The 27,587-nt window shown below is 49.9% G+C and overlaps 1 protein-coding gene and 1 pseudogene across 2 annotated transcripts in view; one reads left to right on the top strand and one right to left on the bottom strand.

Annotated features, from left to right (window-relative positions):
- The window catches only part of Abcb9 (ATP binding cassette subfamily B member 9), a 33,618-nt gene extending 24,568 nt beyond the window's left edge, over positions 1 to 9,050 (bottom strand). Inside the window, exons 1-2 of one of the 2 annotated variants that reach the window (XM_057766039.1) lie at positions 8,894 to 9,050; positions 3,085 to 3,755 (exon numbers count right to left, since the gene is read on the bottom strand). In XM_057766039.1, coding sequence (XP_057622022.1) covers positions 3,085 to 3,673 — 589 coding nt within the window. In that variant the 5' untranslated portion in view covers positions 3,674 to 3,755; positions 8,894 to 9,050. The remainder of the gene's footprint in view (positions 1 to 3,084; positions 3,756 to 8,893) is intronic. The other variant, XM_057766038.1, reaches the window with a different exon arrangement.
- A 5,454-nt stretch (positions 9,051 to 14,504) lies between these two features.
- Positions 14,505 to 16,048, top strand: LOC130872077 (geranylgeranyl pyrophosphate synthase-like; annotated as a pseudogene).
- The last annotated feature ends 11,539 nt before the right edge of the window (positions 16,049 to 27,587 follow it).

The raw sequence follows: 27,587 nt of genomic DNA, 5'->3' as shown, positions 1-27,587 counted from the left end.
TTCTACAGAGGCGGTGACTGGAGCGCCCAGCAGTTACATGCTCATCGCGTGCCCACATTTCTATACAGTTAGTTGAGATGCCAAGAAACTCAATGGAAGAATCCTGATTTACAGTGCTTGGGAGCTGAGGCAGGAGGATTAGAAGTGGAGGGTCAGCCTCAGTGACATAAGACCCTGTCTCAAATAGCAAAAATAAGCAGGTATGGTATAGCACATGCCTATAGTCTCCACTTGGGAAGTGGAGGCAGAAGATCAGGAGTTCAAGGCCAGCCTGAGACACGAGGTCCTGTCTGAAAACAACAAATAAACAAGAGCTAATGAGTGGGTGAAATGCTTATCATGCAAGCGCGAGAATCCGAGGTCTGACCCTAGCACCCACATAAACAGCTGAGCTTGATGGCAGACGCCTGTGACTCCAGCACTGGGGAGGCAGAGGCAGGCTGATCCCGAAGCTCGCTGGCCAGCGAGCCCAGCTGGATCGGTGAACTCCAGGTTCAATGAGAGACCCTGCCTCAAGAGATAATGTGGAGGGCAACTGAGGAAGACAGGTAACGCTGACCTCTGGCCTCTACATGTGCCCACACAGGTGCCACAGACACAAAGAAAATATATTCAAAAACAAACAGAAAAGAATCCTGGGCTGGTGAGATGGATCAGTGGGTAAAGCTCTTGCCACCAAGCCTGACAACCTGAGTTTGATCCCAGGACCTACACGGTGGAAGGAGAGAACTGACTCTCTCTTAAGTGGTCCTCTGAGCTCCACTCACAGGGCACAGCATGCACTAAACCAGCCTCCCTCCCCAAATGAATAAATAAAAATGTGATTAAAAAAAGGCCAGGCAGTGGTGGCGCAGGCCTTTAATCTCAGTACCCGAGAGGCAGAGGCAGGCAGATCTCTATCTCAGTGAGTTCAAAACCAACCTGGTCTACAGAGCTCTGGGACAGCCAGGGTTATACAGTGAGAACCTGTCTCAAACAGATGAAACAGAGAGGCGGGGTGCATTGAACACTTCCCAACTTGGTGGCTGGGGGCTTTTCTTTTTGTGTGTAGGCCATGAGGGTACAGAAAGGGTCAGCGCAGACTGTGGACTTCACTCGTGTTCACGGTGCCTCATGCCTACTCCGCACCTGGCCAGGTGCCCTGCTTGTCCCCACATCCCACTGCAGGGTGAGAAACAGGCTCAGCTCATCAGAGTCGGTCCTGCTGGAGCCTGACTCGGACTGAGCCTTTGGCCTGATGGAACCCTGAAGGCTGCCAGAACTCAGTGGCACTGTAGGACAGCTGTACCCCTGGGGCATGTCACAGCAAGCCACAGGTCCACCGTGGGCACAGGGACAAGGTAATGGAGTGACATCTGGTGCCAGGAATCAGGACCTGGAGTGAGTCAGAGCTGGCAATACCACCAACAGTGACTGAAGAGCACACAAAGGCCAGTCAGAAGAACCCAAGATGGCGTCTGAGAGAAGTCAGGGCTGTGATGCAAGTGCAGAAGAAAGGTCAACTGGAAAGGGTCAGCCTGATGCTCGGTCACTCAAGGTCAGTATGCTTTCCGCGTGTGTGGATCTGTTTGGGGCGTTTATCTTCTTAGCTCATTGACCCTAACATCATGGGGATGTATACTTTGAATTTTACAGCTCCTCAAAAGCTTGTATGATTGCCCCCACCTGGGACACGGTGCAACCTTGTAATACCTCCTTCCTGCCCACACCGGGGCAGAGGACCAGACCTACAGCACCAGACAGCTCACTTTCAAATCAAAACACACTTCACCCTTCAGTTCCATCTTGGCACATGAGACAAGTTCTAACAACAGGAGGCAGATGGGGAAAAAAATCTATGCACGCTACAGCCTCCACACTGTAGAATTCTATGCAGATGAAGAAAATAATGGGTCCCATTGTAGGAAATGTCTAGAAGCCATTAAGTGGGGGAAAAAAACAAAACCCCAAGCAAACAACGTGCAGGGGTGGGGAAGCAGTGCAGCCTGGGAAACACCAAAAGCATCAGAGGGGACTAGGACTTGGGGAGATGCTCCCCATGTGCAAAAGCTGGCCAAGGCAGCATGTAGCGATAACAATAATCCCACTGCTGGGGAGGCAGAGACAGAAGGATCCCTGGGATAATGCCAGCTCCTCTAGCCAATCAGTGAGCTCCAGGTTCAGTGAAAGACCCTGTCTCAAAAATCAGATGACGGCACTGGGAGGTGGTGGCGCACACCTTTAATCCCAGCACTTGGGAGGCAGAGGCAGACGGATCTCTGTGAGTTCGAGACCAGCCTGGTCTACAAGAGCTAGTTCCAGGACAGGCTCCAAAACCACAGAGAAACCCTGTCTCAAAAAACCAAAAAAAAAAAAAAAAAATCAGATGACGGCTGCTAAGGCCAATACTCAGGTTGACCTCTAACCTCTACGTCCACACACAAGCACATATGCATGTACACATGGGTGAGGGAATCAATGGTCTCCTGTCCATGTGGAGCCTCTAATAACCTGTGGTTAACCATGGGCAGGACAACAGGGCAATCGGGTAGAATTAGGGAAGCACATGGCACAGTTTCTGCCTTTCCATATCTTTGTTTTGTTGTTGCTGCTGCTGTTGTTTTTTTGTTTGTTTCGTTTTTTGAGACAGGCTTTCTCTGTGCAGCTCTGGCTGTCCTGGAACTTGCTTTGTAGACCAGGCTGACCTTGAACTCAGAGACCCACCTGCCTCTGCCTCCCAAGTGCTGGGTTTGATGGTGTGCACCACCACTGCCCAGCTAGGTTTCTTTGGGTGGGAGGTGGTGGAGGGTGGTGGGGACTGGTAGGGGGAGGAGTTTGGTTATTGTTATTGTTGTTTTCTTCTTATTTTCTTTGTATTTTTGAAACAGGATCCTACTATTTTCCCAGGCTGGCCACAAACTCTCAACAATGCCCCTGCCTCAACCTCTCAAGTGCTGAGATGACGAGGTAAGATCCCATACCCATTCTTTCTGGATCTCTGGGAGATGTGAACCACCTAAGTAATAGCACGTTTGTGGGGGAAAAGAGGTTGCTGAGCAGCCTGAGGTGCTGCTCAGGGTGGGCCAGATCCAAGACCCCACTTACCCAGAGCTGCAACGATGAGGAAGAAGGAGGCGGCAACTAGGAAGGCCACATCAGGCTTGGTGTACGATAGCAGCTTCTGTAGTGTGGCCCCGGATGCCTGCTCAGCAGGGGCCCCACCCTCCCCATGGAAGCCCTCAGTCCCGGGCTCCAGGGCCTCAGCGTCCGGCCGCACAGTAGAGAGCAGCCCCCATAGCAGAAAGGAGGCGGCCAGCGAGATATAGGTCCACACGAAGAGCGCCCAGAACCATGGGTCCCGAATGGGCCTGCGCACCTCTGAGAAGAGTAGCAGTTTGGCCATGGCATAGATGCCCACGAAGAGGCACACGAGGGTGATGACGAGCCACGAGGCCCGCAGGCGCCGTGGCCCCAGAGCGCTGTTCTTGGCCACACCTATGGTCGCCCCCAGCAGCAGGCAGCTGCGATACAGGCAGGCAGCCCAGAGGTCCAGCACCGAGTCGAAAATGTTAAAGTGTCGGATGTCTTCCAGCAGGCTGCGGTCCAGGTGGCTGAAGGCATAGATGGCCGTGGTCACACCGACGTCCATGCTCACGAAGGCCAGCGTCACTACCACCGCCTTCCACAGTCGCATCCTGCTGGCTGGTGGGTGATGGGAGCAGGTTGTAGCTCACCGGGGCAAGGCCATCATCGTCTGCTGGGCAAGGCCACACCTGCTAGGCAACACAAAGATCAGGGCAAGAGGTGTGAGTGTGTTCCCAGGCTGCAGGACCCCAAGCCAGCCTGGTGAGCAGAGATGTTCTGGGGTGCTGGAAGTTCTTCTCGTGCAAGGAATGTCTATTTAGCATCTGTTGTAGGCCTGTTCTTTGTGTTTGGGATTGAGAATGAGCAAAAATTTAACCAGGTTGCTAGGCGGTGGTGGCACATGCCTTTAGTCCCAGCACTTGGGAGACAGAGGCAGGTGACCTCTGTGAGTTTGAGGTCAGCCCGGTCAACAGAGTGAATTCCAGGGCAGGCTCCAAAGCTACAGAGAAACCCTGTCTCGAAAAAAAAAAAAATTGAGTCAGGCATGGTGGCTCAGGCCCATAATTACCACACTCCACTTCAGAAACCGAGGCAGGGGACTGCACTGAGATTGAGTTTAAGGCTATCCTTGATTACAGAGACATACACACCCTCATTTAAAAAGCAAAACAGAAAAATGGCATTTAGGGGGATGTCTCAGTGGGCAAAGCAACTGTGTGAGTGTGGGGATCTGAGTTAAATGCAGGGCACACACAAGCCAGACACAGAGGGACACACTCTTCTGTACTCCCCAGGGTGGGGTGGGGAGCTGTGCTAGAGACAGTGGGTCCCTGGAGCTTACTGACCAGGCAGAGTCGATGAGCTCTTATCTCTCGACACAAGGTGGAGGGCTAGAGAGATGCCCACTGTTAAGAGCAGTTGTTAACGGTGCTCTTGCCAAGGACCCAGCAACCACATCAGGTGGTTCACAACCACCTGTATCTCCAGCTCCAAGGGATCTTCTCCCTTCTAGACTCCACAGGCTCCTGCATGCATGTAGGGCACAATAAACTCATACAGACATAAATTTTTTAAAATGTGGAGAGCAATGGAGGAAGACACATCAACCTTGGAAGCACACATGCATGCACACACATGCATGCACACACATCTACCACCACTACCACAAAGAGAAACACAAAAAACAAGACCAACCACAAGGATCCCTGCCCTATAAAACAACCTGCCAGTACAGGAGGGAGATTAAAAAGGGACTGAGGGGCTGGAGAGATGGCGCAGAGGTTGGGTGCACTGGCCGCTCTTCCAGAGGACCCAGCTTTGATTCCTACCACCCACATGGTAACTCAAAACTGTCTATAATTCAAGTTCCAGAGGCTCTAACATCCTCCTGTGGCCTCCGTGGACACTGAACGCACATGGTACCCCATACATATCGGCAAAATAGCCATACACATAAAATACAAGTAAATAAAACGAAGACGACTGGTGCTGAATGATAATGAAGGTGTGTGACAGAGAGAGGTGTAAACAGGGCAGTGACATTTGACAAGACTCAGAAGAGGTGAGGGAGCCAGGCTTGGTGGCATAGGCCTGTAATTCTAGCTACTAGGGAAGCTGAGGCAGGAGAATCACAAGTTCAGGGCTAGCCTGGGCAACTCAGTGAGACCTAGTATCAAAAATAAAAGAGAAAAGAGAGTTTAGATCAACTCAGAGATAGAGTGCTTGCTTATGTATGAGGCCCTGGAATGTCCAGTGTGTGTGCGCACACACACATAGAAACAGAGAGACAGAGGGAGAGAGGAATTGCCCCAAGGGGTTGGACAGGTGGAACAGAAGACCAGAGCCCCTTGTAGTTGAAGGTAAGGACTCGGGCAGTGAAGGCGGGTGGGGATGAGGATCCCCTGGAGGACTTTGTCACCACTGAGATTAGCAGAGCTCAACAGATAGCCAGTCTCGACCGTTGCATTTGCACAAGGTGGTGGTGAAGTTTAGTGCGTGGGCACCAGGCCTGGCATGGCTGGCACACACTAGCCACTGCTGAGAGCTGCGCATGCTGTATCTCGACTCACCTTTCCCTTCTCAGGTTCCATGGCAACCCAGAGGCCTTTGTGTCTGCTTGGAAGTTTTCAGAGTCCTCACATCCAGCCTAGGTTGGCCCTCACTCTTCACCTAGACCCCCCTGTCTTTCTCTGGATTTTGTTGTTCATGCCACGCGGCTCGAGTTCCTCCCACAGAGCCCCTGAGGACTCACTGAGGCTGGAGTGCCAGGAGCTTCAGGGACTCTGGGGTGTGGGTCTTGTGGCCTCAGGTGTTTGTTTAAGGTAGGTTTAGGACAGACTGGGGGTGACCCCAAGTACTATCTCCTGATCAGATCTTCCTAAGAGGGGGCTGCAATGAGTGGCAGGAGACCCGACCTGAGCGGTACCTTTCCTCCATAGTTCTGGTGGCCACATCATGGGGACTGACTTTGAGCTGTAGTGTGATCTAACCTTATACATGAGGCTGTATCCATTTACAACTGGGGAAACTGAGGCATGGGGAGACAAAGTCACCTGTTCAAGGCACTCAGTCAACATGGGCCCAAAACAAAGCAGGACAGGAGCCCCTGTGTGAAGAACCCCCGCACCAGGGTCCTCGCCTGTGTGCACCGCACGCCTGACATGTAGCAGGCATCTATCTAACAATTGCATCACATGCTTATGGAATGAGCCAAGTCTCCACCACATGCTCTGCATGCGTTAGAGTATCCTCGAGATGACTCTGTGAGGTTAGCACCATCTTCTCTGTGCAGCACATTGAGAAAATGAGGCCCAGAGAAATTGAGAATTTGCCCAAGATCACACAGCTGGTGAACAGCAAAGCAGTAACTTCTGAATGCAACCGACATGAACAGGATGCGTTCCTTTAAGGAAAATAGTGGGCATCACTGGAGGGCTCAGTCAAGAAGCAGAGATGGCATCCTCTGATAGGAACATGAGCAAGGCACTGCTCTAAGTAATTTCCATACATTGATGCAAGACTCCCATGAAATGTATTCTAATTTTAGTTTAGATACCTGAGGCACAGAGAGGTAAAGTGACCTGCCTCAGATCACACAGCTAGGCAGAACTCCAAAATCTGTGCTCCACACCTCTATACTTGATGGCAGTCTTTCCCAGGTGGATGTGCCCCCAATGCTGCTAAGAGGGGTGTGTGTCTGGCATGCAGAGAGGGCAGGGAGGGTGATGGCCCCAGCAGTGCCAGGTAGATTTGAATATGTGTCAGAGCTATGGCTTGATTAGTCAGCATCTGTCTTTCCAAAGGGAGCCAGGGCCAAGTGAGGTTAGTGCAGAGAGAAGGGATGAGACAGGCAGGCACCCGTGCCCAGGCCTTCCTCCATCCTTGCCGGGTCCGAGCTGCCAACGCAGCTCTTGGGCTCAGTCTGCTGCAATGCAGACGCCTCAGGGAGCATGAGTGGGTGAGCTCCACTCAGAGCCCAAGGAGGGAAGCTCCTGGCCCAGTGCCACCTAGGCCTTCTGCCAGGCCAGGGCTGATCTCACAGGGCCTGCCAGGTATCCAGCTGCTGCCTTCCTGCGGTGGGCACCAGGGGTCCACGGCCCCTAGGAAGGGGCCAGGAGTGAGACAGAGGACCAACCGGAGAAGGGCAGCTAGCCGGAAGCCCAGAAGCTAGCCAGCTAACCTCTGTCAGTCTGTGGAGATTCCTTCCTGACAATCCGACAGCCCAGGTAGCCAGCTGCCCACCTGGGAGCTACATGTGCCCATGTCCACTGGAGAGAACACTCCAGATGTCGGCACCACAGGCTAGCTGAAGCCCTTCAGCAGGAGGCAAAAACAAAAGCCTGGGAAGGAGGAAGGGGAAGCGTCTGGGGTACTCTGGGCAGAGCACCACAGAACCTAGGGTACCCTCCCTTCTGGGAGCTGCATCCATCTACTCTAAGCCCCCAGGGAGCAGAGTCCAAATCAGGGCAGAGCAGGTTATAGACCTGGGGTGGGGCGGGGGCAGGGTGGCAGGTTACTCTGCCATTAAATAATCCACAGAGCAGAACGGAGAGGAGGACCACAGCACTTAAGGCTGGAAGCTGAGAGGACAGGGAGGCTGCTGGGAACCACATGCCTATCCTCCCTCTGTCCGGACTCCGAGGACGCACAGCTAGGTGGAGCTGGAGGGCAAACCGTGGGCACACAGGTGATGTGCATGGCCCAAGAGACAAGGGCAAGATGGTGGCCAGAGGCAGAGCAAGCCTTGCTCAGGGGCCAGTAGGGGCCAGGAAGACAGGGCACATTGCCTTGACCCAAATGCTAAGGCATGGCACAGGACTGGCAAGTGACCCCAGCGCCCCGGGATGGTGCTTTGTTTTGGTGCTGGGTGTAGAACTCGAGGCCTGGCTTGCTAGGCAAGCACTCTCCCACTAAGCGCCGTGCCAAGCACAGGCAGTCTTGTAGAAAGGCCTTTTCTTCCCAGTAGAGATTGCCTCCAGCTGTCAGTGTGGGCAAGGGTTGTCAGGAACAGCCAGGAGAGAAGTAGCTACCATCACCACAAGTTACCAGTCTTGGGTCTTCCCTGGTATCTATACCTCCCAGTTCCGCGACCCGGTGCCCTGGGAGGCTCACAGCCACCAAGCCCATTAGAGCGCGAGGGAAGCCCAGACTTCACCCTCTGTTGGCGGAGGAGGAAAGGCGCTCCCAGCGTAATTAGGAACTGCAGGGAAAAGGTCCTGCCTCAGGCGGCTCAAGTGGCTCCCATTCACCCCTCACTCTGCTGGCCCGGGGAGGCGGGTCACTGCTCTCTGCTGGTACCGACTGCCCTAGTTGCTCTGGGGTCTCTGGAGAACAGGACACACCCAGGCTGGGTCCACATGGCTCCATCCCGACTCCCGCCCTTGCTCGGCCCCACCACATCCCACTGCTGGGACTGGCACTCCGTCGGGCGATGCCAGGTGGCCTCAGGGAACCTGGTGGCAAACCAAGCAGGTTCTGACACCTGTCCCCACGCATCTGCGGCAGGGGCACGGAGGCCACCCAGCTCCAGGGGGTGGGGCGGAGGGCAGGGAGGCGTCAGCCGCGCTCGCAGCTATCTCAGTTAACGCATGCCGGCGAGGAGGCGCCCCTGGGACCTCACAGGCCCGCTTGCCGGCAGGAAAGGCTCGGCCCAGGCTAGGCATGGCGTTCACAGCCCTTCAGAGGTCGCCGCCAGCTCCGTGTCGAACCCCGGGCCTCTAGAGGCTCCTCTAAACGCTCCTCACAGGGTACCTACGGACAGCGTCGCAGAAGGGTCAAAAACAGCCGGCTTCCCGATGCGGAGCGCCTCAGGGCTGGGGGCGGCCCTTACCTGCCACCAGGTGAGACGTGGGAGGGGGACACGCCGTGGCCGGCCGGGACGCAGGAGCCCGCCTCTCCCCGTGTCCTCACCGCGCACCCGTCCTCTCCGCACGTCCGCCGAAGGCGCTGCGCCGCTACAAGGTCGGAGCCCAGCTCCGCCGCCCGCTGACAGGCGGGCGGCGCCGGGGGCGGGGCCTCAGGCAACTGGGCGGGACATCCTGGGTGAGGCGGGGCCTCTGAGTCAGGCGCCCGCAAGGCCTTCGGGCTGGGCGGAGCCTCAAGGGAAAGTAGGAGGGGCATCCTGGGTAGGGCGGGGCCTCGGGAAAGTGGAGGGAGGGGGACACCTCAGAAGGTCGGGGCGGTGTCTCCAGAACAGGGCGGGACCTCCGAAGAAATGGGCGGGAAGAGACCACTACTAGGGGCGGAGCTTCAGGGAAGGTGGGCGGGACATCCTGAGGATAGGGACCGAGCCTCAGGAATGGGACTGAGACTCGAGAAAGATGCTGGAGGACCGCCTATGAGGTGGAGCCTCAGGAGAAGTAGGCGGGACATCAGGGTGGGTGGATCACCTTGTGAGGCTAGAGTAGGAGGATCCTCTGTAATGGGGCGGGGCTTCCGTGGCAAGGGACTATTGGTGTCTCCTGGGCTGAATCTCCCAGGCTGGACCTGAACTCACAACTTCAGCACCTGCTGCAAACCACCTGACTTTAGGTCCTGAGGGCTCGATGCTCTGCACTTGGACCAGGCCTCAGCGCATATTCAAGGAACAGAAATACTCTTTAATGGCTTCTTTTCCTTGAAGGCACAGCCTGCCAGCCCTGAACGATATGGTGGGGTTATGTCCTCATTCTTTCACTCAGCTATCCATGAGTCTTTGTCGAGCTCCTACTGCACACCGTTTGCCGTTCTAAGCATTTGAGATCTAGGCATAGCTTTATGCATCTATAGTCCCCGATACTGGGGATGCTGAGGAAGGAGTCATTTCTGCTGAGGAGCTCAGGGCCAACCTGGGCAATACAGACCCTGACTCTTAAGAAACCAAGAGGACCCAGTCAAGATCTCTGCCCTTCTGGAGACAGAGTCTAGTGATGGAACCAGACAGAATACGTAGGAAGCAGACTGTACCTATTAGAAGGGAGCACATTCTATGGGAAATAATAAAGTCGTTTATGGGCAGTGCTGGGTAGTTTAATCAACTTAAACTTACGAGGAATTGCCTTCATCAGACTGGTCTCCTGATGTGGGTGGTCAGCCCACTATGGGCAGTGCCACATGATCCTGGGTGCTCTGAAAAAGCAGGCTGAGCCGGGTGCTGGTGGCACACGCCTTTAATCCCAGCACTTGGGAGGCAGAGGTAGGCGGATCTCTGTGAGTTTGAGGCCAGCCTGGTCTACAGAGTGACAGGCTCCAAAGCAACAGAGAAACTCTGTCTTGAAAAAAAAAAAGCAGACTAAACAAACCACAAAGAGCAAGGCAGCAAGCAGGGTTCCTCTATGGCCTCTGCTTCGGTTCCTGCCCTAACTTTCCTTCAAGCCAGGCGGTGGAGGCTCAGGCCTTTAATCCCAGCACTCCTTTAAAGCCAGGCAAAGACAGGCGCTTCTGGGAGTTCAAGGCCAGCCTGGTCTACAGAGTGAGTTCCAGGACAGGCTCTAAAGCTACAGAGAAACCCTGTCTCAAGAAACACACACAAATACACACACACACACACACACCAAAGACAAAAAACCTTCCCTTCCCAAGTGGCTTTTGGTCACGGTGTTTTCATCACAGCAATAGAAACTCTTAACTAGAACATGACCTATGCTCTGAGTGATTCTGGGTGCTCGGAGAAGTGCAGTGGGCAAAACAGACGAGTGGAGCAGACAGGAGAGCCACCAGGAAACATGGAAAAGGTGCTAGACAGCATTAAGTGCAATAAATAAGCCAGGGCTGGGGGTGTAGTTCAGTGGCAGGGCACTTGCTTAGTTAGTGTGCATGAGGCCCCAGGTTCCTGCACCAGTACTGCAAAAACAAAATTAATAAACCCCAGTGATGGGGCTGACACGGCTTGGGACAACGTTAACTGGGAAAGCCGCTAGGAAAAGGGAAAGAGAAAGAGTAAGCCAAAGAGAACGGGGTGCATGAGGATCAGGGGATCTGGGTAGGAAACAGTCTGGCCATTCCAGGAATAGAAAGGGTTCGTGTGGTTTGATCTGAGCCATCAAAGTGGGCAGTGAGCTTGGGGTCCAGAGAGGTCTTCACGCATCCACCCATTCTCGAGCACAAATTGAAAATGGCCTCTGCTTGTCTCACGGGATAGTCTCCGGGAGGGGAATTTGGAATACAGATTTCAAAGTTGCTTTTGTTTTGTTCTGTTTTTTGTTTGGTCCGGTAGGAATTTCTTCTCTTGGTGGATTCATGGGAAGGAGCTAAGATCTGGTTGACAAAAAGCAACGATCGCAAGGGATTGGAAATACCCTACATGCCTGCCCACGGGGAACTGGACTGATAATTAGTCATCTATCAGAGAATATCTGGGAGCAGGGAGGGAACACACAGGGGCAGAATTTCTGGTTACACAGGGGTATTAGGGCCATCACCTACATCCCGTGAGCAGAGTTCAACAATTGTCTGCTTGTGTTAACAGCAAAGGCGAGTGGATACTTGTACTTGAAGAGAGTGTTTTGCATGGGTGGTTCTAACTGCTTGAGTGACCCAGCCATGCCCACACCCCATTCATTATGTGGCCCCAGGGAAGAGACTCTGAGCCTGTTTTCGTATTAGAGAGAAAGTGGGATAGGCACCGCAGTTCCGTGCAGGAAGTTCCGAGCACTGTGTGACTGGCAGTGTAGAACGGTGAGGGTCCAATGCAGCAAGGCCTGCCAGGACAGCCTCCCCCCACCTCCATTGTAGAGCGGTTTTCTCCAGTTTAAAGTTTCCTATCTACTGGAGAAACAAGACACATGATGTTTACAGGGAGCTCACACAACCAGTTTTGTTTTGTTTTTTCTTTTCTGGTTTTTCAAGACAGGGCTTCACTGTAGCTTTGGAGCCTGTCCTGGAACTAGCTTTTGTAGACCAGGCTGGCCTTGAACTCACAGGGATCCACCTGCCTCTGCCTCCCAAGTGCTGGGATTAAAGGCATGTGCCACCACTGCCCAGCTCACAACCAGTTGTTCTAAGGGGAGCTGAAACACTCCATCCTGCAGGGAAGCTGGTTAAGCTCAGGGACTCATCAGGTATACTAAGTCCTGCCCTCCCCGAGAGAATGTAAGCTGTAAAGACTGCCGACAGATACCCAGAAGGGGCTGAAAGCAGCAGAGCTGCCTGGAGGATGCAGAGACCAGCTGAGCTACCTGCGAAGGATGCTGCCACCTGCCTGCAGGCTGTGTGCTGAGCTCAAGCTTTTGTGAGCAAGACTGTCACCCATGCTTGGGTGGGCTGTGGTGATGCAGCTGTCATGGGGTCATTTCTGCTCCTGTAAGGAACCCCAATATAAACTCACTGGCTCACCACACTGGATCTGGGCGGTTTCTGTACTTGGGTTCCCTACCTGGAGTGAGCAGACTGATATCTAAGTTGACGTTTACTCACGTCTCCCCAGGAACAGTGGCACACAGTAAACAATAACAGGAACAGGGCCTAGTCACTTTCAGGAACCGTGGGATGGCTCTGAACCTTGATGCACCTAATAGCACGGAAAAATGCAAGCAAGAACTAACTGTCAGGGCTGCAGAGGTGACTCAGAGGATGCTTTCCGAGCCTGAGGCTGAGTTCAGCCCTTGGAACTCAGGGTGGTGGGAGAGAAGTGACTGTAGCTGGTCGTCATCTGACCTCTGCCTTCACACACACACACACACACACACACACACACACACACACACACGAAAACAGACATACGTACCCACACAAAATAAACAAGTAAAAATGCAATAAAAAGAATTTGTAAAAGTGATGATAGGAAGTCAGACATGGTGAATCCCAGCACTCGGGAGACAGAGTCAGGGGATCCCTGTGAGTTCGAGGCCAGCCTGAGCTACAAAGTGAGTTCCAGGACAGGCTCCAAAGCTATACAGAAAAACCCTGTCTCGAAAAACAAACAAGTGACAGCAGGAGAGTACGTGGGCTTTGCTGTGCGCTCATCTACAAGGGGCTCTGCCACTGCATCCCAAGTTTGCAACTTCTCCTGATTCCTACAGGCTGTGTCTCTGCATAGCTTGCTCCCACTGCCAAGGACAGGTTTCCAAAACCTGCACCCTTTCCCATGAGATCTAGTCTACTTTGCTGTTGCAGTGAAATACTGTCTTGTTATGCAGCCCAGGCTGGCTTTGAACTCAGATTCTGTCATGTTGTATAGCCCAGGCTGGATTTGAACTCATGAGCTTCCTTTTCAGTATCCTTTCTGCTCAGCACCCAGGACATAAAGCCACTTCCAAAGCGGTTACAGGAATGGTCTTGGGGAATGCAAACTGGTATAACCCCTTTGTATGTCAGTGTGGTGATTTCTCAGAAAATTAGGGAACAACTTTCCTCAAGACCCATTAATACCACTTTTGGGTATATATCCAAAGGATGCACAATCGTGCCACAAGGACATGTGCTCAACTATGTTCGTAGCAACTTTGTTTGTCATAGACAGAACCTGGAAGCAACCTAAATGCCCCTCGATCGAAGAATGGATAAGAAAAATGTTGTACATTTACACAATGGAGTACTACACAGCAGAAAAAAATAATGACAGCTTGAATTTTGCAGGAAAATTGATGGAGCTAGAAAACATTATTTTGAGTGAGGTAACCCAGACACAGAAAGGCAAATATCACATGTACTCACTCATAGGTTGTTTTTTTTTTAAATTATTTATTTATTTGTTATGTATACAATAGTCTATCTGTGTGTATATCTGCAGGCCAGAAGAGGGCATCAGACCTCATTACAGATGGTTGTGAGCCACCATGTGGTTGCCGGGAATTGAACTCAGGACCTTTGGAAGAGCAGGTAATGCTCTTAACCACTGAGCCATCTCTCCAGCCCCCTCATAGGTTGTTTTTAAAGATAAAGCAAAGAAAACCAGCCTACAAACCACAATCTCAAAGAACTTAGACGACAATACGGACACTAAGAGAGACTTACATAGATCTAATCTACATGGGAAGTAGAAAAAGACAAGATCTCCTGAGTAAATTGGGAGCATGGGGACCTTGAGGGAGGGTTGAAAAGGGGGAGGGGAGAGGCAGGAAGGGAAGCAGAGAAAAATGTAGACCTCAAGCCGGGCGATGGTGGCGCACACCTTTAATCCCAGCACTCGGGAGGCAGAGGCAGGCGGATCTCTGTGAGTTCGAGACCAGCCTGGTCTACAGAGCTAGTTCCAGGACAGGCTCCAAAGCCACAGAGAAACCCTGTCTCGAAAAACCAAAAAAAAAAAAAAATGTAGACCTCAATAAAATCAATTAAAAAAAGAAAAAAGAGTGAGTTCGAGGCCAGCCTGGTCTACAAGAGCTAGTTCCAGGACAGGAACCAAAAACTACGGAGAAACCCTGTCTCGAAAAATCAAAAAAAAAAAAAAAGAAAAAAAAAAAGAAAAAAGAAATGGTCTCTGTGAGCTTGGACTGAGAGCCTCTAGTGAAATGGGTCTCTTTGGGATGAAGAATGTTCTAAAAACTGATTGTGGGACAGGGATGGCGGATTTTCTTGCACCAAGCATCCCTGGCCACTAAGGAGGGCGGAGATTTCTGTGGTGAAGTAGGGGGAGGGCTCCAAGGAGGCCTCAGGAAGAGCCAGGGTCTGAACTATAAAGAGAGAAGTTGATGTGGGTACTGCTAGTCTTGGGCCCGCGGCTTGAAGTCTGAGATCATCGTGGAACCGTCAGCTTTGAAATTTATAAAATATGGAGAAGAGTCAAGAGAAAGCTGAGAGAATTCTTCTAGAGCCCTATAGGTGCTTACTTCAGTTACCAGGTAAACAGGTAAGAACCAAACTTTCACAGGCATTTAATCACTGGCTGAAAGTTCCAGAAGACAAACTGCAGATTATCACTGAAGTAACTGAAATTTTGCATAATGCCAGCTTACTCACTGATGATATTGATAACTCAAAGCTCCGACGTGGTTTTCCAGTGGCACACAGCATCTACGGAATCCCTGCTGTCATCAATTCCGCCAATTACGTCTACTTTCCTGGGCCTGGAGAAAGTCTTAACACTGGATCACCCGGATGCTGTGAAGCTTTTCACACGCCAGCTTTTGGAACTCCATCGGGACAAGGCCTAGATATTTACTGGAGGGACACCTACACCTGTCCCACTGAGGAAGAGCACAAAGCCATGGTGTTGCAGAAGACAGGGGGTTGTTTGGACTAGCAGCAGGTCTCATGCACTTGTTTTCTGATTACAAAAAAGATTTTTTTTTAAATATTTATTTATTTATTATGTATACAATATTCTGTCTGTGTGTATGCCTGAAGGCCAGAAGAGGGCGCCAGACCTCCTTACAGATGGTTGTGAGCCACCATGTGGTTGCTGGGAATTGAATTCAAGACCTTTGGAAGAGCAGGCAACGCTCTTAACCACTGAGCCATCTCTCCAGCCCTACAAAAAAGATTTTTAAAAAATATTTATTTATTTATTTATTATACACAATATTCTGTCTGCGTGTATGCCTGCAGATCAGAAGAGGGCACCAGACCCCATTACAGATAGTTGTGAGCCACCATGTGTTACTGGGAATTGAACTCAGGACCTTTGGAAGAGCAGGCAATGCTCTTAACCTCTAGCCATCTCTCCAGCCCCCTACAAAGAAGATTTAAAGCCACTGCTTGACACACTTGGGCTTTTCTTCCAGATTAGAGATGAGTATGCCAATCTACACTCAAAGAATACAGTGAAAACAAGAACTTCTGTGAAGACCTGATGGAAGGGAAGTTCTCCTTCCCCACTATTCACGCCATCTGGTCAAGGCCAGAAAGCACCAGGGTAAAGAACATCCTGCGCCAAAGAACAGAAAATATAGATATTAAAAAATACTGTGTGCAGTACCTGGAAGACGGAGGTTCTTTTGAATATACTCGGTACACTCTTAGAGAGCTTGAAGCTAAAGCCGACAAACAAACGGAGGCCTGTAGCGGGAACCCTGCGCTAGAGGCTTTAGTGAAACATTTAAGTAAGATGTTCACGGAGGAAAATGAATAATGGTTGCCATTCTTCCTTAGGACTCATAGCTTCTTCCAGTTGAAAACGGGGAGGGGCTTCCTACTTATCTTTTTAAGTACTAGTCCCCAAGGGGCTGGAGAGATGGCTCAGTGGTTAAGAGCATTACCTGCTCTTCCAAAGGTCATGAGTTCAATTCCCAGCAACCACATGGTGGCTTACAACCATCTGTAATGAGGTTTGGTGCCCTCTTCTGGCCTACAGACACACATGCAGAATATTATACACATAATAAATAAATAAATATTTAAAAGTACTAGTCTCCAAAAGGAGTAAATGAGGGTGAAATTGTCAGAATCCCTTTGCATAAGAATACAAACTTGAGGGCTGGAGGAATGGCTCGGTGGTTAAGAGACTGCTCTTCCGGAGGACCCAGGTTTAATTTCCAGTGCCCACATAGTTCATCACCATTTGTAACCCCAGTTCCAATGATCTGATGGCCTCCTCTGGCCTTTGCTGACAGCAGGCATGCACGTAATATACAGACATACATGTAAGCGAAACACTCATACATATAAGAGAGATTTTTAAAATTTTTTTTAAAAACACAAAATTGAAAGTCTCAGGAGCCACAAACACGGGTCTTAGAAATGTCATACGCTAAATGTGACCAACTGTCCCTACTACCACACGTGTGCTCTGGGTTTGTGAGTAAAAAGGACTTAATCTTCCAAGAAACTTTCTGCTTCCTGTTTCGCATGGATGGTTCCCAATTCATTGGTGCTTTAGTTCAAAACAGGGACTTCTAGACAAATCTCTAGGTGACCTAAAGACTAAAGAACCGCCGTCTTCCCCTAAAGGATACTGCTGAGTGTATGTCCGTGTTGTCTTTGAAGGCCTCTACCAAAGTCTGAAAAGACAGAGTGAAAGCAGTCGTCACTCTCCCTACCCTCTTTCTTGTTTCCATCCTCAACACCCCACAAATTCTGGTTTGTTTTTTAGTTTTTACCGAGGAGGTTTTGCACTTAATGAAGTTCACATCCTGGTCTCAAAAAAAAAAAAATAAAAAAGAAAAAACAAACAAACAAAAACAAAACAAAAACTGATTGCGGCAGCCTCATAATTCAGTAAATCTACAAAAAAGAAAACCTCACTGAATTTCCTTGTAAATGAGTGAATTCTGTCACACATGAATCTATCTCAATAAAGTTGCTACTTAAAGAAGAAATGTGGTTCCTCAGTAGTTCAGAGGGCTGGCTGTTTCTCCAGAGGAGCTGGGCTCCATTCCCTGCACTTATGTGGCGGCTCCCAACTGTCTGTAACTCCAGTTCCTGGGGACCTGATGCCTTTTCGTGGTCTCCCTGGGTGCCTGCACACAAGTGGTGAACAGATGTGCATGCAGGAAAAGCACTTATACACATAAAATAAAACATCTTTTTAAGTTGGGCGGTGGTGGCGCACACCTTTAATCCCAGCACTCGGGAGGCAGAGGCAGGTGGATCTCTGTGAGTTTGAGGCCAGCCTGGTCTACAAGACCTAGTTCCAGGACAGCTATGACTGTTATACAGAGAAACCCTGTCTCAAAAAACCAACCAAACAAACATCTTTTTAGAAAGGAGACCAGGGTAGAAGCATTGTGGTTGCTTCCCAACACAGGAATGGGTTCAGAGAAGTAAAATCTAGTACTTTCGTTGAGAATTCTAGGACACAATTTCTCCCAGACACAGATGAAAAATCGGTAGCCCCAAAGACTTGACAGTAACACGTGGGACCTAGGTTGGAATGAAAGGGACTCATTACCACAGACAGAGAAAAGAGAGTGGGAGAGGGAAAGGCCTGGTGGTACACACCTGTAGTCCCAGCACACAGGAGGTAGAAAGAAGCAGGGCCATCCTTGTCTGTACCCGCCTATACCCACCCTGGGCTCCATGAGCTCCTGTTTAAAAGTAACAAAACAAAACAAATACTAAAAAGTCACCAAGTCAGGCTGGGAAATGATGACACACACCTTTAATCCCAGCACTTGGGAGGCAGAGGCAGGAGGATCTCTGTGAGTTCAAGGCCAGCCTAGTCTACAGAGTAAGTTCCAGAATAGCCAGGACTCTTTTACAGAGAAAACCTGTTTCGAAAAGATAAACAGCCACCAAGCCAACAGCAAAAAGTTAATGTAATTAGTTACATAGGTTATAAATTTGTAACCTATGGCCCTCATAGTCACAGGACTTGGCAGAACCCTACTGAGGATGGCAGGAGTCCCACAGAACCAAGAAAGGACTTAGGATCCCCCCCCCACTTTTCCTTCTCCCCCTACCCCCTCTCTCTCACACACATACCACACCACACCAGAATCCAGAGGCCAGGGGCTTCCCCTTTGCCACAGAGTGCCATGCGGAACCTACTAGAGCTGGGGGTCTTGGAAGCGTCTCCTTTCAGGTCACAGATGTGCCGCAAGTCATGCCATGCATCTCTGCTGGGCTCGCTTTGCTTGGGTCTCCACTTCTGTACAGATGTCTCCAGCTATTTTGCTTGTTTGTTTGTTTGCAGTTGTTTTTCGAGACAGGGTTTCTCTATGTAGCCTTGGCTGTCTTAGAACTCACTCTGTAGACCAGGCTGGCCTCGAACTCAGAGAGCCACCTCCCTCTGTCTCCTGAGTGCTGGGATCAAAGGTGTGTGCCTCCATGCCTGACCCTGTCTTCTCTTGCTCTTAAAAAAAATTATGTGTGTGTGTGTGTGTGTGTGTGTGAGAGAGAGAGAGAGAGAGAGAGAGAGAGAGAGAGAGAGAGAGAGAGAGAGAGAGAGAGAGGTGTACCAAGTGCAGTGCCCAAGGAGGCCAGAAGAGAGCATGAGATCTCCTGGAGCTGGAGTTACAGGTGGTTGCAAGCTGCCCAATGTGGGTGGTGGGAACAGAACTTGGGTCTTCTGTAAGAGTCATCTCTCCAGCTTCATCTCTTTGCTTTTTAACGTTATGTGTACTGCTGTTTTGCCCATGTGTATGTCTATGCACCACTAGCAGGGCCCATGTATGCAGAGGTGAGAAGAGGGCACTGGATCCCCTGGAAGTGAGTTGCCATGTGGGATCTAGGAACCAAACCTGGGTCCTGTAGAAGAGCACCCAGTGCTCCTAACTGTTGGCCCATCTCTCCAGTCTCATCGTTTCATTACTGAATTATAACCTTACATAACCACAGCCATCTCTAGAACCTGGGGACCATCCCAGGCCCCAACATTCCCCTTGTAGCTACTTTACCCCCTCAATTCCTTTCTTTTCAAAGTCCATTTAACACATAATCTATACCATCATCTACCCTGGTTATCCTCCCAACTCCCGATCTTATTAATTAAAATCAGACAGCATTCCACACTGTCTTTGATTGTTTATCCTCCAATAGCTATTGAAGTCAAAGAGGCCTCTGTGATTAATTCGGCTACTGTGACATCTACTTAGTGGGGGAGCCAAAGAGCGGTGTTTGTTCTCTGAGTTAATATCCTACTCAGGGGATAGAACAGAGCGTGCACCCAGCACCCCGAACTCCTGCAGTGAGCAATTATTTTCTGAACCGCATACTCAACACTGCCACACTTGAACACTGCATATACTTCAACAGAATATAAAGTAAGAAACCAAAAATATTTACAAAACTAAAATAAAGCAATCAGTGAAATAATACTGTTCGTGTAAATCCTAACACAGTAACACAGAAACAAGAAACAGTGTTGGAGAGATGGCTCAGAGGTTAAGAGCACTTGCTGTTCTTCTAGAGGTCTTGAGTTAAACTCTCAGCAACCACATGGTGGCTCACAACCATCTGTAATGAGATCTGGTGCCCTCTACTAGCATGCAGGCATACATGCAGACAGAACACTATATATACATAAATCATAAATTAAAAAAAGAAACAGGAAACACCAAGACAATATAACTCTTCAAAAAAATTAATCTTAGAATAATGACATTTAGGGAGAGTGAGTTAGATGAAATTAAAGGCGTGGTGGTGCACGCCTTTAATCTCAGCCCTCAGGAGGCAGAGGCAGGTGGATCTTTGTGAATTCAAGGCCAGCCTGGTCTACAGGATCTAGGTGCAGGACTCCAGGACAGGCTCCAAAGCTACACAGAGAAACCCTGTCTCAGAAAATTTAAAAAAAAAGAAAAGAAAAGAAAGAAAAGGAAAAGAGAAGAAGAAAGATGAAATCCCAAACAGAGAACCTGAAATAATGACAAAGATGTTCAAAGACAAAGACAAGCAAAGGAATGAAATAGATGGTAGATTATGTGAAAGAGGAATTCAACAAAGAGAAAGAAATGCTAAAAGTTTGAAATTGTGGGGAGAAGTCTCAGGAATAGGATGAAGAAAAGAAAGGAGTATCTGGACCTGAGGACAGTGGAGGAAACGGAACAATCCGACAAGGAAAAGATAAAATAATAAAAGGGAACAGTGGGAATTTAAGATGTATGTGATACTCTAAAAATACTAAATATATAGGTTGTGGGCATACAAGGAGAATAACATTGTTCAAAAGACACAGAAAACACTGTCAAAATAATAGTAACAGTTTCCCAGATAGACACCAAGCAGACAGGACCAGAGAAGAATCTCCCCTTACATTATAATAAAGCGCCATACATTCAGAACAAAGAAAATATATTAGAGCCGGGTGGTGGTGGTGCACGCCTTTAATCCCAGCACTCGGGAGGCAAAGGCAGGCAGATCTCTGTGAGTTCGAAGCCAGCCTGGTCTACAAGAGCTAGTTCCAGGACAGGCTCCAAAGCTGCAGAGAAACCCTGTCTCGAAAAAACCAACCAACCAACCAACCAACCAAAAAACTACAAACAAAAAACAAAAACAAAGAAAATATATTGAAGGCATGAAGTGAGAAACAGGTCACACTGTAAGGCAGGCTATCAGATTGTTCCTGAAGGACTTAGAATGAAACATTTCAATTTGTTTTGTTTTGTTTCGGTTTTGGTTTTTTCCAAGACAGGGTTTCTCTGTAGCTTTGGAGCCTGTACTGGAACTCATGGAGATAGCCTGTCTCTGCCTTCCGAGTGCTGGGATTAAAGGAGTGTGCCACCACCACCCGGCTTGATATATTTCAAGTTCTGAAAGACAACAACAGCAAAACTGTCTACCACTGTGGGAAACAAAAACTTTTCATGATGAAAATAAACTAAAGAAATCTTATACCATTAAGCCAGTTCTGCAAATGTCACTTGAAGGAATCTTCAGAACACAAAGAAAAGTCATTCAAATTTATCCGTGAGGCCCCAGGAAAGAATAAACTATGACAGCACAATACTAAGCAAAAGAGGGAAAGAGCCCCACCAGATACACACAACAAAATCAGCCGACACACCGGCCATGGGGGCACACCTTTAATCCCAGCACTGCACTCAGGAGACAGAGGCAGGTGGATCTCTGTGAGTTTGAAGCCAGCCTGGTTTACAGAGCAAGTTCCAGGACAGGCTCCAAAGCTACACAGAGGAACCCTGTGTAGGAAAACAAAAGCAAAAGCAAATCAACCAACACACTTTCCAATAATACCTCTGAATATGAGGGGTCTCAATCCCCCAGTTAAGAGACACAGACTAGTAGACTGGATCAGAATGCAAGGGCCATCCTTACCTCACCAAGACGTGGGGCACTCCCTTCAGGTGAGGGGATGGAAAAGGCACTCCAAGCCTTGGTCCTAGGAAGCAAGCAGGTGTTAACTAATGCTAACTAAACTATGTTGAGATTGCCTGTCATCCCGGTCAGAAGGACTGAGAAAACAAATGACAACAAATTCTGGCAGGGATATGGGGACAGGGAACACCAGTGTAAAACGGTGTAGGTGCTAAGGAAGTCGGGGTGGAGGTTTCTCAAAAATCTAAAAATAGATACCGTGTGAGCCACCTACACCACTCCTGGGCACATGCACAAGGGTCCATATCCTACCACAGGGACAGACACCTGCACATGCATGTCCCCTGTGCTCTAGTCACCGTAGCAAGGACATGAAATCTGTTTAGATGTCCGTCAGCTGATGATAATGACAATTGGTACATATCGCATAGTGGCATTTTAGCCAGTTCTAAGAGTAGAATTATGAAACTCTCAGGAAAATGAATAGAACTGGGATGTATTCTAGGGAGTGATGTCACCTAGGCCCAGAGAGACACATGTTGCATGTTCTCTCTCACACGGGGATCCTGGGTTTGAATACGTGGATGTGTGTGTGTTGGATTTGGAGTGTTTACAGAGATCAGGAAGCTAGGAAGGGCCCATGGGGATGGGGCAGAGGTCTTAAGGGGTGAGGGGATAGCAGAACAAGCCTTGGATGAAGCAGAGTGCTGGGGGTTAAAGGTTCGAGTGGGAATGGGGGTACAATGAGAGGAGGAACTTAACAAGCAGAGCTGAGGCTGTATGGAAAACTCTATGGAAACCAATGATGTCACAAGTTATTTTGGAGGGTCGGAGAGGCAAGGGTTTATTTCAGCTAAGAGATCCCAGGTCACAGTCCATTCATAAGCTAATTTAAAGAGAGAATCTAAACTCAGGTACCCTGTGAGAGTAAACAGTGCTTCCGCAAAGAACTGCTTGTTTCCTTTTTTTCTTTTTCTTTTAGTTTTTGGAGACAGTGTTTCTCTATGCCTGTCCTGGAAGTCGCTCTCTAGACCAGGCTGGCTTCAAACTCACAGAGATCTGCCTGCCTCTGCTTCCTGAGTGCTAGGATTAAAGGTGTGCGCCACCACCCGGCTATTGTTTGTTTTTTTCATGAAAACCTTGGTGTCAGGTTGTGGGTCTTCTCCCTCTGAGTTATTATTGGTCAGGGAGTCCCAGAGGCCCTAAATTAAGACAGCCTATTCCACTGATCTTGGTTGTCCTCCACAACTAAGTGAAGACCCTAATGCTAAAAACACAAGACACTTTGGCTGCAGAGGCATCAAACTGGTGCTGACCCTCAAACTTCCTCCTGCAGGACGGGTTTCACAGGGTGGGACGGTGCTAGACGGGCCACGGTGGGGAGAAAAGCCATCAGTGCTCTTATATAGCGAACCCTGACTGCGACAATACCAACCTGCCAGGCGAGATGCCCTCACGGGTGCCCTAGCGGCACAACTGTTGTGGGAATAACCAACTACTTTCCAGTTGAATCTGAGGCCTGGTGCCCAGGATGGAACTCGTGGCTGGTTGTGTGTCTTAGTTTGGGTTCCTATTGCTGTGATGAAACACCACGACCAAAAGCAGTCCAGGGAACAGACCATCACCAAGGGAGTCGGGGCAGGAACTCAAGCAGGGCAGGAACCCGGTGGCAGGAGCTGATGCAGAGGCCACGGCGGGGGGGGGGGGTTTAGTGGCTTGTACCTCGTGGTTTGCTCAGCCTGCTTTCTTACAGAACCCTGGACTACCTGCCCTGGGGTCCCCTCACCCTCAAAGTATTATTATTCCCTACCACGTCAGCCATTAATTAAGGAAAGGCCCTAGAAGCCTGACTACAAACCAATCTTATTTTCTCAATTTCTCATCCCTCCTCTCAGATGACTCTGGCTTGGGTCAAGCTGATATAAAAACTAGCCAGCACATACTGTAAACCTGCCCCAAAGTCCACAGCAACAGGAAGTACATTTTGCTAAGTGACATGTCCAACTGCCTTCTAAATATGTGCACTTACGGACTAGTGCTGCTCTTAGCCTTGCCCAGAGCAGCTCTTCTCAGCAGAGACTCAAAACTGGTCCAAACGCAGAGAGTCAGTGACAACTGGATGCACAGCCCCGCACGGTACAGCCCCGAACATCACAGCTCTGCACGGCACAGCCCTGAACATCACAGCCCTACACGGCACAGCCCCGCACGGCACAGCCCCGAACATCACAGCCCCGCACGGCACAGCCCTGAACATCACAGCCCTACACGGCACAGCCCTGAACATCACAGCCCTACACGGCACAGCCCCGCACGTCACAGCCTGTCAACCTCCTCACCAAAGCTTCGTGGAAGGCGGTGAGAGAATGAACAGCTGAGGTGGGGAGGAGCACAGTGAGATGATGTCTCCTGGACACATCCCGGCCATTGCTCTTCTGAGCCTACTGTAGCTATGGTCACCTGCACAACGTCAAGCCAACAACATCAGTCATCCCAGCAGGCAGCACCGAATGGACTCAGGGTTACAAAGAAAAAAAAATAAAGGACAGAAGGAACAGAGGGGAACGTGTTGGAGTGTCTTGGGAGCAGATGATCAAGATACATTCTGTAGCCGGGCGGTGTGGCGCACGCCGCCTTTAATCCCAGCACTCGGGAGGCAGAGGCAGGCGGATCTCTGGGAGTTTGAGGCCAGCCTGGTCTACAAGAGCTAGTTCCGGGACGGGCACCAAAGCTACAGAGAAACCCTGTCTCGAAAAAAAACAAAACAAAACAAAACAAAACAAAAACACAAGGTACATTCTGTACACATATGAAATTGTGAATAATGGGCTGGAGAGGTGGCTCGCTGGTTAAGAGCATAGGCTGCTTTTGCAGAGGAACTGGGTTCAGAGCCCAGCCCCCACATGATGGCTCACAGCTATCTGTATCTCCAGTTCCAGGGCACTCAGTACCTTCTTCTGGCCTCCATGGGCACTGTATGCACATAGTACACAGACCTATTTGCAGGCAAGACATTTGTACACAGAAAATAAGCCAATCTTAAAATAGGATTTTTTTTTAAAGTTACTATAAAAATTCCAGTCCTCAAGACATTGTGGTGTTGGCAGAGGAGTCAAGAGTTTAAGGAAACAGAAGAGAGAGTCCACAGACGTAGTATACACCTTTGAGAAGAGAACCCAGGTGACAGAGTGGAGTAAAAGGAGCTTGTCAACAATGATGGGACAGCAAGCAGCTGCACAGCCATTTGCTTGTACAAAGATGCACCTAGACACAGAACTGAATGTCCTTCAATGAATGTACTCAAGGAACATCATGTCACGTGCCTGCTTCCAGAGCCTGATGACCCACAAAATTGTCCTTTGACCTCCACGTGTGTGCATGTGTGCACCCCCACAGTGTAATAAGAGACAGCTTGAGTGCGGTTGCCAGCACCCACATCTGGCAGCTCTAGACCTCCTGCAACTCCAGCTCCACGTGGATCCAGCGCTTCTGGGGTCTGGGGGCACCTGCATGCACAGACTTGTGGCTGATGCTGAACGCAAGTCAAATAACCCCAAGCTAACTCAGGACAGAGTATCTTGAGGTTTTTCTTTATTAAAAGGGAAAACTCATGGAACAGGAATGGGGTGAGGAGCATGGTAAGAAGAGAATGAGTTGGCTGAGACGGCAGCTTTTTGGGTACCCAAAAGTCACACCCCAACCTGGTCCAGCCTCTTAAAGGCCATTGGCTGAAGGAGGTTCTCCATCATGTGACCATACACAAACACATATGATTAAAGTATTGGTATGTGTGGTCACAGGAGACCCCGGCCAGTGCTGGCTTACCTGCACATGTGACTCAGAGCTTCCTGCCGTTGTCCCCCTCAGTGACTGAGCCCAGACTGGGGCAGGGGCATGGAGACGCTGCTTGCATGATTAATGGTGCTAGGGGAGATGCATTCTAAGGGATAAATGGACCCTACTGACCCTGCAAACTATAAACCATGAAACTCAGTCAGGCTGTGGTGGCTGTCTGGAGAGCTGGACCTCCTCAAAAGCAGTGGGCAGGCAGGGTGATAAATAATTTTGAGATGAGTAGACAGGTCCCCTTCTGGATGGCAGCGCCTTCCAGAGAAATCGAGTCAAGTGTGAAACTTTAAACAGCTTCTTGGCAGGCTGGTTCAGGGCCAGGGAGCCAGGCTCTGCAGAGGGAAGTGGGTCCTGGCAGGCCTCTTCTTCTTTGGGCCAAGAGGCTGGGCTTCCTGCAGCCCAGTGACCTCACATCTGAGGGGAGATGTGCTGTTGGAGACTGGGCTGCCCCTTTAGGAACAACTCAGGAGCGTCAGGCTTTGTTCAGTTCCTTATCTACCATTTATAAGCTACATGACCTTGGATGGCTCAGTCCAACTGACCCCGCCACCATTCACTTTCCTGTGTCAAGAATGGAAATGGTAAAAACTAAACTGCACATGGGTAACATTGAGAATGTTAGCCATGGCTCCGTTGGCCATGTTCAGGTGCATATGCACATGTGTGCGTGTGTGTGTGTGTAGGCCAGAGGTCAACCTGTGGATCATAACCCCTTTAGGGGGTTGAAAGACCCTTTCACAGGGTCACCTAAGACCATCAGAAAACACAGATATTTATACTACAATTCATAACAGTAGCAAAATTACAGTTATGAGGTAGAATGAAAATCATTTTATGATTTGGGGTCATCACGACATGAGGAACCGTATTAGAAGTTTGTAGCTTCAGGAAGGTGGAGAACCACAGGCTGGCGTAAAGCCATGCAGGGCACCTCAGAAGCTTGAAGATGCAGAGCCTGCCCTACCTTCTGAGCCCCTGCAGGAGGATGGTTCAGCTTGATTCTCTCTGAAGTCAGAGCGCATCAGTTCTTGACTTTTGAACTTCTGGCCGCCAGGATCTTGAGAGAAAGTCTGCCGTTTTAAGCCAATCAGTTTATGCTAATTAGTTACACAGCTCGCCATGCTGGCCCACACTCACCTGCATGCCTTGCACGCTCACACTGGAAAGAGTTTCATTGCTCCTGTGCAGCCAGGGTATAAGCCAATCAAGCTGTCAGAAGCTTTTCCCGGAGACCAGGGGCCATCTGTAGCTTCCTATGCTTCTAGGGAAGGCAGGAGGACTCTGGTAGCTGGAGCCTTGGATCTCCAAAGGGACTGATGATCATAACTGGAGAGGAAGGCCAGGCTCCAAGGCACAGGCTGTGAAGACCACTCTCCCCTCCCGGGTCCAGAGCGTCTGTAACCGTCACAGGTAGGACAGAGCTGGGCTTGCCATAGAAAAATAACCTGGGTTGTGCTGTGTGGGAGTGAACGCCTATGTGAGAGACTGTATGTAAGAGCATTGCCATCACTGGGAGATGCTTCTGGATGGAGAGTTTGCCAGTGAGTGTGAACAGGTTAATGTGGCTGCACGAGGATGCACGAGTGTGTCCATGCACGCTGGCACGTATTGTGTGAAACCATACCAAGCTGCTGAAAGAAGACACAGCTGGGTTCCCCCACTCAGACTCCTGTGGTGGGAGGGCCCGAAGGCACTAACTCCTGGGCTCAGATCCTGACTGGAGGTCTTCCTGACTGGATGCCTAGGGACACTGCACCACGGAGCCTGTTTCACGGTGTCAGGCTGGTACCTTATGTGAAGTTTGCTATAGGTATGGGAGTTGAGAAACTGGGTAAGGTCTTTGCCACCACTCCGTGCCCATTCCAAGCTGAGAGGTTTCAGGACGGGTTCACTGAAGCTGTCATTCATTTTTGAACTTCTGGTCACTATTCAAATTCTGAACTTCTATGAAGAGGGTTCACTGACCCGTTCCAGGCGACTGACTTCCTTCCTTTCTAGGCACCTCGGTTACCCCTGAGCGACATGGCCTTGCAGACCTGCCCTTGCGCCCGCTGTGTGACCGTGTGTGCAGTGGTGCGTCTCCCAGAGGAACCCTGGAAGACCTCAACACA

Source organism: Chionomys nivalis, chromosome 3 (assembly GCF_950005125.1).
Source record: "Chionomys nivalis chromosome 3, mChiNiv1.1, whole genome shotgun sequence".
NCBI lineage: Eukaryota > Metazoa > Chordata > Mammalia > Rodentia > Cricetidae > Chionomys > Chionomys nivalis.
The sequence above is the reverse complement of the archived record's forward strand: the minus strand, read 5'-3'. Positions and strand labels throughout refer to the sequence as shown.